The 14,806-nt window shown below is 43.9% G+C and overlaps 1 protein-coding gene across 1 annotated transcript in view; it reads left to right on the top strand.

The window, feature by feature from the left end:
- lrrc1 (leucine rich repeat containing 1) overlaps positions 1–14,806 on the top strand; it is a 390,137-nt gene that overhangs the window by 223,433 nt on the left and 151,898 nt on the right. Inside the window, exon 19 of the mRNA XM_070884885.1 lies at positions 5,300–5,353. Coding sequence (XP_070740986.1) covers positions 5,300–5,353 — 54 coding nt within the window. The remainder of the gene's footprint in view (positions 1–5,299; positions 5,354–14,806) is intronic.

Genomic DNA, 14,806 nt, shown 5'->3' with positions numbered 1-14,806 from the left:
AAAGCAACAGTTAGGGTTGTCACTTGTTTCCTGTCCGTAGATATTCCACAGAAACCAACAGGCCTAGAAATCAGATTGCACCCACAAATGTCCTCATAGTGGGGGCAGAGCATGCATTGCATGCATCTGTTAGTGTTGTCCCAGGCAGCACGTAATATTTGTGCTGTGTGCTCATTATACAGAGTCAGGCGTGCAGCCAGCGCTACTTGCACTATTCATTGGCTACATGCCTGTTACGGGGCAGTGGGGTGGGCGGGGGGGTCCGTACTGGAAAGTGGGCATCTCCGACACCACTTAAAGGCAGCCAGAACTTCTTAAAGGAGAGGGGTATTGATGAGGTCCCACCTAGAGTACTGCATACAGTTTAGGTCTCCGTATTTAAGGAAGGATGTGGCTTGCATTGGAGGCTGTTCAGAGAAGGTTCACTAGATTGATTCAGGAGATGAGGGGGTTGACTTATGAGGATAGGTTGAGTAGGTTGGGCCTATACTCACTGGCGTTCAGAAGAATGAGAGGTGATCGTATTGAAACTTATAAGATAATGAGGGGACTCGACAAAGTGGATGTGGAGAGGATATTTCCACTCATAGGGGAAACTAAAACTAGGGGACATAGTCTCAGAATAAGGAGTTGCTCATTTAAAACTGAGATGAGGAGGAATTTCTTCTCTCAGAGTTGTAAATCTATGGATTTCTCTGCTCCAGAGAGCTGTTTGGAGGCTTGGTCATTGAATATATTTAAGACGGAGATAGATTTTTGTGCGATAAGGGAGTAAAGGTTTATGGGGAGCCGGCAGGGAGGTGGAGCCGAGTCCATGATCAGATCAGCCATGATCTTATTGAATGGCGGAGCAGGCTTGAGGGGCCAAATGGGCCTACTCATGCTCCTATTTCTTATGTTCTTAGGTGCACTGTGACTACAGACAACAGGAAAACATGTGAATAGAGACATGGCTGCAGCAAATACTGAGAGGGCACTAAGGATTTCAAATACTGCACTGGAGGCCCTGGTGCAGGCAGGGACAGGAGGGGACACAAAGTCCTCCAGCAACACCTCTGCTGCCAGCGGGAAGGCATCACAGAGGTGGTCAATGCCAGGAACAGATCTCTTGTGGCATTGCTCATCTGTGGTCTGGAGTCTGTTGTGATGTTTAAATGCTGAGAAATAGCCATGTTCAACCTGCATTGTCCTTTGGAGGCATTTGCTTAGTTACTTCCCGCGGGGAATTGGTACAAACAAGCGCAACCTGCAGTCCTGTAGATACTGATCACTCTGGGAAGTTTCTGTAGATTGGTAGCTGTAGTGAACCTCTAGCTGATGCCCTTGAGGCAAGGGCATGCTATCGAGGTCAGAAAACCCACTAGGAACTCACTGCCTTTCCTCTTAGAATGTATTGCTCGCATTTTCGGATGGAAGCAAAAGACTTTGAGTTAGAAGGAGCCATGCGCAAACTATATAGTCTTCTGGGAAGTCCACACCTTGAGTACTGTGTCCACTGCTGATGCTGAGGCACAAGAGAGAGACACACACACAGTTCCGAGCAGAGTCCTGAGGCTGGTCTCTAGTATGACGTCTAAGATATGAGGAATGATGTGAAACCACAGCTTTTAATGTCTTGAAATTACACAACTGAGCAGTGATTTTTTTAGGGATATAGAAGATAGTAAAGAGTATAAAAAAGGTAGATCTGGAAAATTTGTTCAAATTAAATTGCTAGAGCAGGACAAGGAAACATGGTTTAACATTACGGAAATGTCTCCTTGAGGCCTCCATACTTGCTTAATTTCAGGTAAGACAAACTGGACTGTTTTCCTGCAGCTTGACTTCAGTATCCATGTTGAAATTTGATAAGGAAAGATAGCTTCCATTTTAACCATTTCTCAAATACTGTATGGAAATAAAGACAGAAATGTTCCTTATTTCACATGGGACAAACTCTCTGCTTTGGTCACAGCAAGGAATTGTATGAGCTGAATGAGCTCATTCTTGAAGTGTTTCTCTCACTCCCGTTTAGTTATTTTGTTCCGTTTACTCCAACTGTTCCCATTCCACTCCATACACAGTTCTTTGCCGAAGAGAACAGACCTGTTTTCAGGCCCAGCCACCAGAAGCTGTGTTAAAATGGTATTTGCTAACTTGTCCTTTAAATTTGTTTCTCTCCTCCCTTCATGGGCCGTGCCACCTGTTCACAGGAAGCTCAGCTGATGTGCGCCTATCCCAAGGTAAAGCCTACATTGTTTATTGACTGCGGAAGGGGAAATCAGCCAGGTTACTGCTCCTGATGGCTATGATGCAAACATGCAGTGTCTCTGTGTCTGTGTGTGTGTGTGTGTGTGTGTTGGAGATAAGCAAGAACAGGCTCGGTGTGATGTGTCTTCCCTGATAACTAGTCTGCTGATACTCATGAGGGCCTGAAATTCCCAGTGTCCCACTGAAACTGTGGTAGGAGACCAGAAGAACCCCCCAAAAACCGTGGTGAAGCAGCATAACCAGGGTCACACTATCCCGGTTCACTCACGAACAAAAACCACCTGGGATTCTGCTGGCAATTGTGGAGCCGTTACACAATAATGCCCTCAGAACGGGAAGGTTCAAGAAAGTTGGAATACCACAATAAAATATGACCCATTTGAGAGACAAAAGGCTGTGATTTGGATTACTTCAACCACAGAGACATTAACCAATTCAATAGCTGTTATTCCTGATAAATTGTGGACTCTAGATAGACAAATATTCCATTGGATGAGGGGAAGGAAAAATACCTACAGATTTTGGCCCAGAATTTGCTGTGAAAATAATGGCTAGTTAAATGCACATGCTGCTGTTAGTGTAAAAAATACAGTAATTTGTGGCGAGGAAAAGCTATGCCATGAGTTGCGAAGTGCTGCAAATCGCTCCGCCTTGAGCCTCACTCAAACGGAATCTGGCCGCCAAGTTCCCCATGAGTTTCAAAAATTGCTGCATTTGTGCTGTTAAAACAAATTAAATTCGCCGCAGAAAGTAAGGGCTGGTATTTAATGTCGTAAGGACCCTTTCACTGATGTGATTTTTGTTCCTACAATGCTACTCAACCTCTTTGGCCCAGAAAGGGAACAATTGAATCTGTGGAGTCTCACTCCTGCAGGTGGTAAATTGTTCCTCAAGGTTTTTAACATTTAAAATTTGTTTTCTTTCTTTTCCTTTCTGACACTTTTGTCTATCTCTCTGAATCCAATCTTTCTTTGCCTCTCTTTATTTCTCACTCCTTATCTAATTTGACCTCAAATTCACCTTATTTCCTTCTCCATCATTCTCCTTTACTCTCATTGTTTAAGGAGATAGACAGTTGGTCCCATTGTTCACCAAGCTCTATGATTCCCCGTTGACCTCGCTGTTCCGTTATCAACTCGCTGTCCACCAATTTGCGATGCAAACCTTTTTTCAGCTGAAGGGTGAGGAAAGAAATTCAACTTGCGACACAATGCTAGATGCACTGCTCCAGCAAGTTCTGGGCCAAAGTCTTATCCAGAATTGTGTCCCCTAGTGAAGGATTACAGAATGATTGGTGAACATTGAGCAACAAGCACTTTGGTTGCCTCTGAAGCAGGATGTGAGGGTATTGAGTGGCATTGCTTGGAGGGAGCAATAGAAAAATGAAAATTTGGAACTACATTAACAATGATAGTGATGTCTTAGTTTGTAAGAGATAAGAAACCTGGCCATTGGCAACCACCGCCTAAATTAAACATCGTGCTCTATAGTCACCTGGGCAATGTTGTGAAGATTAGGGTGTTAGTAATAAAGTAAGATGGGGAACCTTTGACAGGCAAATTGTTAAAAAGAAAGAAAGACTTGCATTTATATAGTGCCTTTGACCACCACCAGCTGTCCCAAAGTGTTTTACAGCCAATGAAATATTTTTGGAGTGTAGTCACTGTTCTAATGTAGGAATGGTTCCTCGTAGGTCGGGGCCTCGCTGTGATCCAGGCTGCCACACCTCTGCTCCTTTTATGGTTCCGATCAGCAGCAGGTCAGGGCCATAAAAGGAACAAGGTACAGCGCGAGCCAGTCCAGGAGGGTGATGGGTGTGAAGAGGGCGACTGGATTGGCCGTCGCCATAATCCAGGTCGGTGATTGGAGCGTGGGCAGGTACAGCAGGAGCGGCAAGGTCGGGGCGAAGGAGCGGCGAGAAATTGCAGAGCAGTGCGATGGGTGCCCAGGAGAGGCATGAGTTCGGGGCCCAGAAGAGGTGTGAGCCCAGAGGCTGCACGGGCCAGTTCACACTGCGATATGTACGCGCACTAGGTCCGTGCAGCAGAGCTGATCTCCAGTTGTCTTGGTTAATTGTTGCCACTGGACCAAGACCTAACTCTTTCAAGCTCGTGTGGTGGCTGGTGTACAACGGCCAACACACGTTTCAAAAAAAAAGTTCCACACACAGGCATCTTCCATCCTTCATGCAGTTCGGGACCTGGAGTGTTAGGTCCTTCATTGAAACACCTGTGAATTCATCCACTTTTGGCGTGGGAGCAAGTCATCCTTGATACCAGGGACTGCCTAAGAAGAGAAAGAGAAGAATGTAGGAAACACGGCATCCAATTTGCACACAGCAAGCTCCCACAAACAGCAGCGTGATCAAGACTAGATAATCTGTTTTTGTTCCATTCATTGAGGGATAAACATTGGATAGGGCACTGGGGGGAATCACTCCCCTGCTCTTCTTCGAAATAGTGCCATGGGATCTTTTACATCTACATGAGAGAGCAGACGTCTCGGTTTAATGTCTCATCCAGAAGACGGCACCTCTGACAATGCAGCACTCCCTCAGTGTTGCATGATTTTGTGCACAAATCTCTCGAGTGGGACTTGAACCCACAACCTTCTGACTCGAGGTGACGGTGCTACCCACTGAGCCACAACTGACATTTGCAGAAAGTATGTGTGACACAGAGAGTGCAATAAATATAATAAATTTATTTATTTGCCATGTTTCTTAGATACTTACAGGTGTGCCTATATGGATTTGTATATGCATGGGAGGGGTTAGAGATGCATTAATATCAGTAGTATTGTCTAGTGGCTTTTCAGGAGAAATGCAGTGGTTACATCACAGATCTTGCTATTTAGCTGGACTGCTTCGAAGTCTCCATCTTTTCCCTGGCTTAGCTCCCACCTCTCTCCTGTGAAATATGATCTCTGGCAGTCCCTGTGAAACTCAATGCAATAAAACATCCCACAGGGCAATAACAACTGGTGCCTTGGAAATTCCAGGCATACTCATTCCTTACTTTGAACATTCTGTTTGTTTGTCACCTTATAGGATCCTATAATTAAAAAGAAGCAAGCCCAAGGGTGCTCTGCGATGAAGTCAGTGGTAAGTGTTAATAAGAATCTACTTCAACTAACACTAACTTTAAAAAATATCAGATACTGCGGAGGCACAGAGCTAGGTAACCGTCCGAGTGTGATGCAGATCTCCTCTAGCCAAACCCTGAGAGTGCAGCTGTTGACTGCTCCATAAATGCTACTGCTCCTCCTGTGTCGGCTTATAGTGTTCCAGATAAATTACATTTGAGAGTTATTGCAGATAAATTCATCCTTAATCTAAGTTATTTATAATGCATTCGTGCATGGCTGATTGAAGCTCCCCCATAACACACAGCTAAATCTAGTATTAAGTGCTAGGAATAACATCAAATTGTACACTTCCATCACGAGGCTTAGTAAAAACTTTATATGTAGCAGGATTGTAGTTGGTTTATACAACAGTTTCACCCAAAGGAGTCTTTTTCCAAGCAAAGTGCGTTGTTGTCTGTGCTTCTTAGCCCAATGCAGACCAGATCTGCACCTCAGTTAATAAATGTTGTAACTAGGCTTCAGTTACTGTTGACATTTGTTACAGAAGTTAGGGTTACATACAAATTGAATATATAAAGAGGGGCCATCCTGCAGCAGACTACTTTTGCTGCAGTTAAGGCATAGTAATAGCCATGTTGGAATTGATTAATTTAATCATTGATCATCAAGCAAGAGGGATTAGAAATATAAACAACAGCTTAAGATACTGCAAACTTATCCATTCAAATCAGGAGGATCGAATAACCGCAGATTGTCGAAACTAATTGCTATTTGAAATGGTGGATTTTGCGAAGGCACCACTGATAGGATTGGCTCATGTCAGATCATTGTTATTGTACATAATTGGTAGAATGCTGTGCCATTGCACATGGATTTATATATTTTGGGCTAATACCTCTTTCCACTGCAGCTTCTGGTGGGCACTGCTCAGTGCTGCTAGTTTAAATTTCAGCCCAGTAGCCAACATTGCCCAACATTGCAGCTTCAGCAAAGTAAAAGCACACCATCTCCTGTGAGCTTTGCTCTGCTCTTCAACGGAACATCTTGTAATAGTGCTTGATGAATGGAAGCAGGTTTCGCAGCCGTTTACAGTTAATGCTGCTCAAGTGCTTCCATCTTGCAATCTCTTTTGTAACCTTTTGAATGTTGTGGCCTTGCTACTGCAAAGTCAACTTTTGTAAAATAATTGCTGCATGGTCGAGTTCACGATGCTGACTCCGCCACCAATCAGATTCACTTAGCTTGGGCCTCTGCCTTGCCATCTCGCCATCTTTAAAAACTTTCTTAAGACTCATCTTTTTGACCAACCTTTTGGACGCTCATACTAATCTCTTCCTTCCTGGCTCTCTTAGTATTTTGAAGCCCCCTTGGCACGTTTTGTTACATTAAAAGACGAGATAAGTACAAGTTATTGTGACAGATTTTTAATAGCTGATAATCTTATCATGTATTAAGGATGTAGAATTGTACTGGCAGTCAGCATGAGCATTGACCAGCAGAAGTCACTGGTTAATAACCACACCGTGTACATCGAAAGCAGTAATAATGATATAAAAAAAAGTGTATGCCACAGACTGATTTCAAAGCTGTAATTTGTCTTTAGGGTCAGAGGACAGTTTAATTAATCCGGCTTCTCACTATCAGAAATTAATGTGCAAAATTGAAGCACGTGGTATTGGGGGTAATTTATTTACGTGGATAGAAAACTGGTTGCCAGACAGGGAGCAGAGAGTCGGGATAAATGGGTCCTTTTCAGAATGGCAGGCAGTGACCAGTGGGGTGCCACAGGGCTCAGTACTTACAATATACATCAATGATTTAGATGAAGGAATTGAGTGTAATATCTCCAAGTTTGCAGATGACACTAAGCTGGGTGGCGGTGTGAGCTGTGAGGAGGATGCTAAGAGGCTGCAGGGTGACTTGGACAGGTTAGGTGAGTGGGCAGATGTAGTATAATGTGGATAAATGTGAGGCAAAAACACGAAGGCAGAATATTATCTGAATGGCGGCAGATTAGGAAAAGGGGAGGTTTAACGAGACCTGGGTGTCATGGTACATCAGTCATTGAAAGTTGGCATGCAAGTACAGCAGGCAGTGAAGAAGGCAAATGGCATGTTAGCCTTCATAGCTAGGGGATTTGAGTATAGGAGCAGGGAGGTTTTACTGCAGTTGTACAGGGTCTTGATGAGGCCTCACCTGGAATATTGTGTTCAGTTTTGGTCTCCTAATTCTTGCTATTGAGGAAGTGCAGCGAAGGTTCACCAGACTGATTCCCGGGATGGCAGGACTGACATACGAGGAGAGACTGAATCGACTGGGTCTGTATTCACTGGAGTTTAGAAGGATGAGAGGGGATCTCATAGAAACATATGCAGGAAGAATCTTCCTGATGTTGGGGAAGTCCAGAACCAGGGGACACAGTCTAAGGATAAGGGGTAAGCCATTTAGGACCGAGATGAGGAAAAACTTCTTCACTCAGAGAGTTATTAACCTGTGGAATTCTCTACCACAGAGAGTTGTTGATGCCAGTTCGTTGGATATATTCAAAAGGGAGTTAGATATGGCCCTTACGGCTCAAGGGATCAAGGGGTATGGAGAAAAAGTAGGAAAGGGGTACTGAGGTGATGATCAGCCTTGATCTTATTGAATGGTGGTGCAGGCTCGAAGGGCCGAATGGCCTACTCCTGCACCTATTTTCTATGTTTCTATGTTTCTCACTACCACTAGTATCTTGAACCCCTTGATTAGATTCCTGCTGTGCAGGACTCCAATTTTCTCTCCTCCTTTCCTGAAGGCGCTTACTGATGCTGGGCTCTCACTGCCCTCTGGTACCTTGCTCAAGTGGTAATTCTTAATGCAAGCCCAAGATTGCCATTGTGCAGACCTCAGCCAAGATTGAGAAGTGTAGGAGAGAAGATAAAGCAGATTGGAAGCTTTAAGTAAGATTGTTCACAGCTGTGAGCAACATTGGCAAAGCTGCATTTATTCTCCATCCCTATTTGTCCTGAGGTGGTGGTGCTGGCCCCTGTGGACCCTTAAACTACTGCAGACTCTGTGACCCTCAAAATGGTAGGAGATGGTGAATGCCAGGATTTTGATCCAGCGACAATGAAAGAATGGTGGTCTATCTTCAGGTCAGGATTGTGTGTGAACTAGTGGTAGTTGCAGGCGACGGTGTTCTCTCAATGTTGCTTTATTGATGGTTGTAGGGCTGGGAGGTGCTGTCAGAGTAAGTTTCGTCGATTGCTGCAGTACATTGTATTGATAGTACATACGATCGCCACAGTGTGCTGGCTATGAAAGGGCAGATGTTGAGTAAAGTGGCAGTATCACCGGTCAAGCCGACTGTTCTATCCTGGATGGCATTGAGCTTCTTGAGTTTTGTTGCAATTACGCCCATCCAGATGAGTGGCCAGTATTCCAGTGCACTTCTCATTTGACCTTTGTATATGGTGGAGAGGTTTTGACAGGTCAGGAGCTGAGTCAATGATCAGAGAGTACCCAGACTTTGCCTTGCTCTTGTAGCCATGCAGTTGACATGGCTGATACAGTTCAATCACGATTCACTCTCAGATAATGGAGTATGCCGTAAAAGTCAGGCAGAGATAGTTGGAATTTCTCTTGCTGGAGATGGTCATCACCAACTACTTGTGTGGCATGGATTTTATACACCAGTGCAAGCCTAGATGTTTAAGTCCTGCTTTGGCTGGTTTGTGCTGCTTCATTATAGAAGGAGTTGTGCATAATGCTGAACACAGACCTACTCTACTATTCCTGATGGCGCATGATAGAGAGAAAGTGATTGATAAAGCAGCAGAAGGTGGTTGGGCCAAAGATGCTGCCCTAAGGATCGCTGGCAGTGATTCAATGGGGCTGTGATGATTGTTCTCTAACAACTGAAACCATCTTCCTATTGGGTTTGGCTACAGCCACTGTGCAGTTCAGTTTTTGGGCTGTTAGGGCTCTTAGAAGGGGCCAAAAAAAATTGGAAGGGAAGAGTTACTCATGGGCGGCCCTTGGTGCTTCTTGGTAAGCAGCTCAAAAGATTATGGTGGCAGCCTGGAAGAGTGCCATGAACCCTCCCTCTCGGCTGCAGGTGCCAGGCATCTACAAGCAGGTGTAGAAAAGGTGATAAAAATACAAGAGAATAAAGTGGGAAACCCAAATATTCCCATGAAAACAAAGCTTCAAACAACTAACAACATTCAAAATTGGAGTGACGTGTCCTATCCTCAAACAAAAATCAGAATGGTGGCTGTGGAATCGTTCTTTTGAATGCTAAAATATTAATTGACAGCTTGACCCATTCTGGTCAGTGTAGAGGCAAAGCATCTACATAATAGTCTACCCTTTGTCACTTCCCAATGCTGAATGTGTGAGCAATTGACTATGGCTTTGCTCAAGCTGACCTACATTATCATTCTGGCTGTAGGAGGTTTCATTTGAGCAATAAATAACCTAAGTGGAGAGTATTGCATCATAAAAGTGGCCCCTACCCCACTGCTTTAAACTGGGGTTCAGTGCCTACCCCAAACTAAACTGGCACTGATTGGAGATTTGAATTTGCAATACTCCTTTCCCCCACCCAGTACTGCATTGTTCCCAGTTTCCCTACATTACAACCATGACAACGCTTCAAATAAAACACGTATTTCATTGGCTGTGAAGCACATTGGGATGTCCTGAGGTCATGAAAGGTGCTACACAAATGCAAATTATTTCTTTCTTAGTAAACTAAATCTGGATTGGATGCATATCTCAACCAGTAGCCTGTCCACTCTCACTGGAGTAGGTAGGCGTGACTGACACCCCTCCAGCTAACATTCTAGCAATCAATGACATCCCCTCCCCCAATATATCCACCAGACTAAAAGGAGGCAATACATGTCTTTGTTGCTCGATCCCCACCTCCCATTGCCACGTCAGGTTCAAGTCCCACTCCAGAGAGTTAAGCATATGAATCTAGGTTGAAACTCCAGTGCAGTGCTGAGAGAATGCTGCATTGTTGGAGGTGCCGTCTTTTGGATGAGACGTTAAACCGAGTCCCCGTCTGCTCTCTCAGGTGGACGTAAAAGAGCCCCTAGCACTATTTCAAAGAAGATCAGGGGAGTTATCCCCGGTGTCCTGGCCAATATTTATCCCTCAATCAATGTAACAAAAAGAAACGGATTATCTGGTTATTATCACAGTGCTGTTTGTGGGAGCTTGCTGTGCGCAAAATTGGCTGCCGCGTTTCCCACATTACAACAGTGACTATACTCCAAAAGTAATTCACTGGCTATAAAGCGCTTTGAGACGTCCGGTGGTCGTGAAAGGTGATATATAAATGCACATTTTTCTTTCAACTGGACCATCAGCAATCAAATACAATCCCACGGTTCGATACCAGGGTTTGGATATGCACCCAATGCTAAGCCACTGTAGATTAATTACTTGACCAGCAAGTGCAATCATTTGTAACTAGTAATTACTCACAATGACAATTCTATATCCCTGACCATAGTGACAAATAATAAATAATAAAAAGCACCTAAAATAAAAACAGAGATTGTTGGAAAACACTCAGCAGGTCAGGCATGCAGCATCTGTGAAGAGCGAGAGAAACAGAACTAATAGGAGTAATTTTAACCCCCAAAAATGGGTGGGTTTGGGTCGGGTGAGAAAATAAAATTGAAAACCTGACTCCAACATGCCTCGAACTCGCTCACTTCTGTTTTGTGGGAACGCCGCCCCCCCACCCCCCCCCCAACGATCTCAAAGCTTCCCCATACCACGATCCCCAACCGCCCCCGCGATCTCTCTGCACCCCCCCAACAATGTACTCTCCCTATATGCTCCCCCGCTGCGTCATTCTGCTACGGGCCTTCCCGCCCGACGGGCAACCCACCTGTCCATCAGGCTGGTCGTTGGGCGTGAAACCTGGAAAAACATGTGAAAGGTGCAGGGCGTTCGGGAAACCCGTACCTGGGATTCCCGTCCATAACACCTTTCGCCTGTTCCAAACGCGCGATCCCCTTAAGTATCGGGGCCAATGTTTCAGGTCAATGATCTTTCATCAAAACAGAATAAAAAGAACTTGTTTTCCCAGCCACAATGGAAGGAACTTTTTGTGGAAAAATTATGTGGTGCCATGAAAATGGCCAGGAGCATTTTGCTGAATCTGGACATTAATGACTGAATTGGTTGAACTGAATAGCTTGAAATTCCCCCTGTTTGGTGTCCACTCTTGAGGTTGACCGCTCATCCTCTACTTAACTTTGGTCCATTTCTACACAGGTCGAACCTGGTAAACAATCAAATCCAAGGCCCAGTGCTGCTGTGGCATGTTAAGTGTGACATCTCACTTCTGTCACATTGCTGTGTCGCCTTGTCTGTACTTCCACAATCCACCTTGTGGCAAATACCTGATCCCATCCAGATGATGGTGCTGCACGGAGGCTAGGCAGATTCTTCACCAAGGGAGGGCAAGTCAGTAGAAGTGCCAGCCTATATTCGGGCTAGCAGCTGGTTGTGGAGAAGCATAGCCGAGAGTTGCCAGGCAATACTTTGCTAAAATGGTGCTGGCAATAGGAACCTAAATGGAGATGCGAAAATAAATTTAAATAACGGAAAAAAAGATAAATCCATAACACAGCTCTATAGCATTTATTAGTCCGGTGAACAAATTAAATTGTTATCCTGCAAGTGTTGCTGTGTTGTTCTCATGTAACCTTAGGCCCATTTAAGCTGTTTACAGACACAAGTTATAAATAGGGGGGTAGTTAATACTATAAATAGCCGCATAAGTGAAATGAGCTGATTATTGATGAAGCAACATTTCTAGTGAGTCTTTTGTCAGGACCATGTTATATTACTCTCATATAGTTATTTATTTATTCCATTTTTGAAAAGAATAAAAATATATATTTAAAATGTAATTCTTAAGAAACAGATCAATTAGGTGTAATGTAACTGTGAAAGCATCTGAACTGATTTAGCAAAGTAATCCTGTCATTGAATCATAGAATGATACAGCACAGACGGAGGCCTTCGTACCCGTGCTGGCTCTTTGAAAGAGTTATTCAATTAGTCCCACTCTCCTGCCTTTTCCCATAGCCCTGCAATTCTTTCTGTTAAATATGGAAGAACTCCACAAGACTGAGTACTGTGAGCTAAAACTGATGTAGCCTTAGTCTCCAGAGTGGCTAAGCAGCATGGCAGACAACCGTTTATACTCCCTTGCATGAGGTGTGCAGGTGACCCTTGGGCCTCCAACAGTTGTACCCTCTGATGGCAAATCTTACACAGTTACAATGTTTACATACATAACACTTTCCTCCTCCAAGTATTTAATCAACTTCCTTTTGAAAGTAATTATTGAATTTGCTTCCACTGCCCTCTCAGGCCGTGCAATCCAGATCCTAAAAAAAATTCTCCTCATCTAATTTCAGTCACGTTGCATCAGGTCTGAGCAGGGAGAAGCTGGAAGTCGGACACAAATAATGGAGCAAGAGGCTGAGGAGAATACTCAGAAATCAATCTGTAATTCCCCCAGTCACAAACCTTTCCTTCTCAAAATAATAGATTCTAATGGCTATTGCAACACCTGACTTGTGGAAACATTGAAATGTGATGATAGAAAATAAGAAAGAAATAGAAGGCAGGATGTGACTTCTGTTCTGATATTATATCTATGTATGAGTGAGTAACATATATGTAATTTTTTTTAAAAACTTGAATTTTTCATATAACACCTTTTGCACCATCAGAATCTCTAAGTATTTCGCAGCCACTGACTAACTAGAGTCACTGTTACATAATTCCAGGAAAGCTCCACTGCTCTTCAAATAGTGCTGTAGGATCTCTTACTTCCACCTGAATAGGCAGGCAGGGCCTCAATTTAATAGGGGTGAAATTGGTCTTCAGCGGTCGCGTATACAGGAGAAAGCGAATCAGCAGTCCGTTTTACACCACACCTGATTTTCTCTTCCATTGAAGTCGGGGCGTAAAACAGCTGCCGAATCATTATCACCCATTTTGCGCTACAGGGTAAAGGCCAATTTCACCCCCATTATCTCATCTGAAAGATGGCCCTTCCGACAATGCAGGAAGCCCCTCAGTGGACGCCTTTGAAGTGTGAGCCTCGTTTATGTGCTCAAGAGCGGGGCTTGAACCACAGTAAGAGGTGCGAGTTCCAGAGAGAAAAATCTTCCTGAATTTTTCAAGATTATTTGAAGGGAGCTGAGAAAGTTGAACTGGGAAAATTGTTCACCATTGTGAAGGGTTCAAAAACTAGATAACACAAGTTTAAAAATAAGAAGAACTTGAGAGCAAAAGTCAGGTGGAGTGTCCTCACCTCAAACAGTGAGAGAGTAGTGGAAAAATGTACTAGGCAATTAAACAATTAAGTATAAATGAGATCGAGATAAATGGATGTGTTTCTGGAGAGCAGTACAGTGAGTATAAAGTTATTTGTTCATAGAATGTGGCTGATGATGACCAGACTGCATTTATTGTCTATCCCTAGTAGCTCTTAGAAGAACAATAAACAACTTGCATATATGGTCATGCCTTTAATGTAGAAAAATGTCCTAGGATGCTTTACAAAGATTACATAGAATATATAGCACAGAAACAGGCCATTCGACCCAAACAGCCCATGCCGGCGTTTATGCTCCACTCGAACCTCCTCCCATCTTTCCTCATCTAAATCTATCAGCATAACTCTCTCTTCCCTTCTCCCTCATATGCTTGTCTAGCCTCCCCTTAAATGCATCTATACTATTTGCTTCAACCACTCCCTGTGGTAGCGAGTTCTACATTCTCACCACTCTTTGGGTAAAGAAGTTTCTTCTGAATTCCCTGTTGGATTTCTTGGTGACTATATCGATGGCCTATAGTTATGCTCTTCCCCACAAGATGCACTGAAAATGGAGACAAACCCAAATAAAGAAAGATTAGGAAGAATGATCGGAGGCTTGGTCAAAGAAGTGGGTTTTAAGGAGGGTTCTAAAGAAGAATGAGGTGTAGGAGTTTAGGGAAGGAATTGCAGAATGTGGGACTCAGGTGTCTGAAAGCCGACCACCAATTTTGGGGTGAAGGAGAGGGATGCACAAGATGTCGGATTCAGCAGAATGGAGAGCATAGGGTTGGTTGGAGTTGGGAGCAGGGTGAGACCATAGGAAGTTTAAACACAAGAATGAGGATTTTAACTTTAAGGCTTTGAGAGACTGGGAACCAATGCAGGTCAGTGAGAAAAGGGATGATGGGCAAGCTGGACTTGCTATGGGATAAGAAACAAGCAGCAGAGTTTTGAGTGAGCTAACGTATACGGAAGATGGAAGAATCGAGACCAGAGCTGACAAAGACATGGATGAGGGTAAAGAGGCAGATGTAATGAGGTCGGGGCAGTCTTTGTGATGGAGAGAATCTGGGGCTGGGATCTCAGGATTAAGTAGGATGATGAGGTTATAAGCAATCTGGTTCAAGC

The sequence above is a fragment of the Pristiophorus japonicus genome, chromosome 7 (genome assembly GCF_044704955.1).
Source record: "Pristiophorus japonicus isolate sPriJap1 chromosome 7, sPriJap1.hap1, whole genome shotgun sequence".
In the NCBI taxonomy this organism is placed as follows: Eukaryota; Metazoa; Chordata; class Chondrichthyes; family Pristiophoridae; genus Pristiophorus; species Pristiophorus japonicus.
The sequence above is the reverse complement of the archived record's forward strand: the minus strand, read 5'-3'. Positions and strand labels throughout refer to the sequence as shown.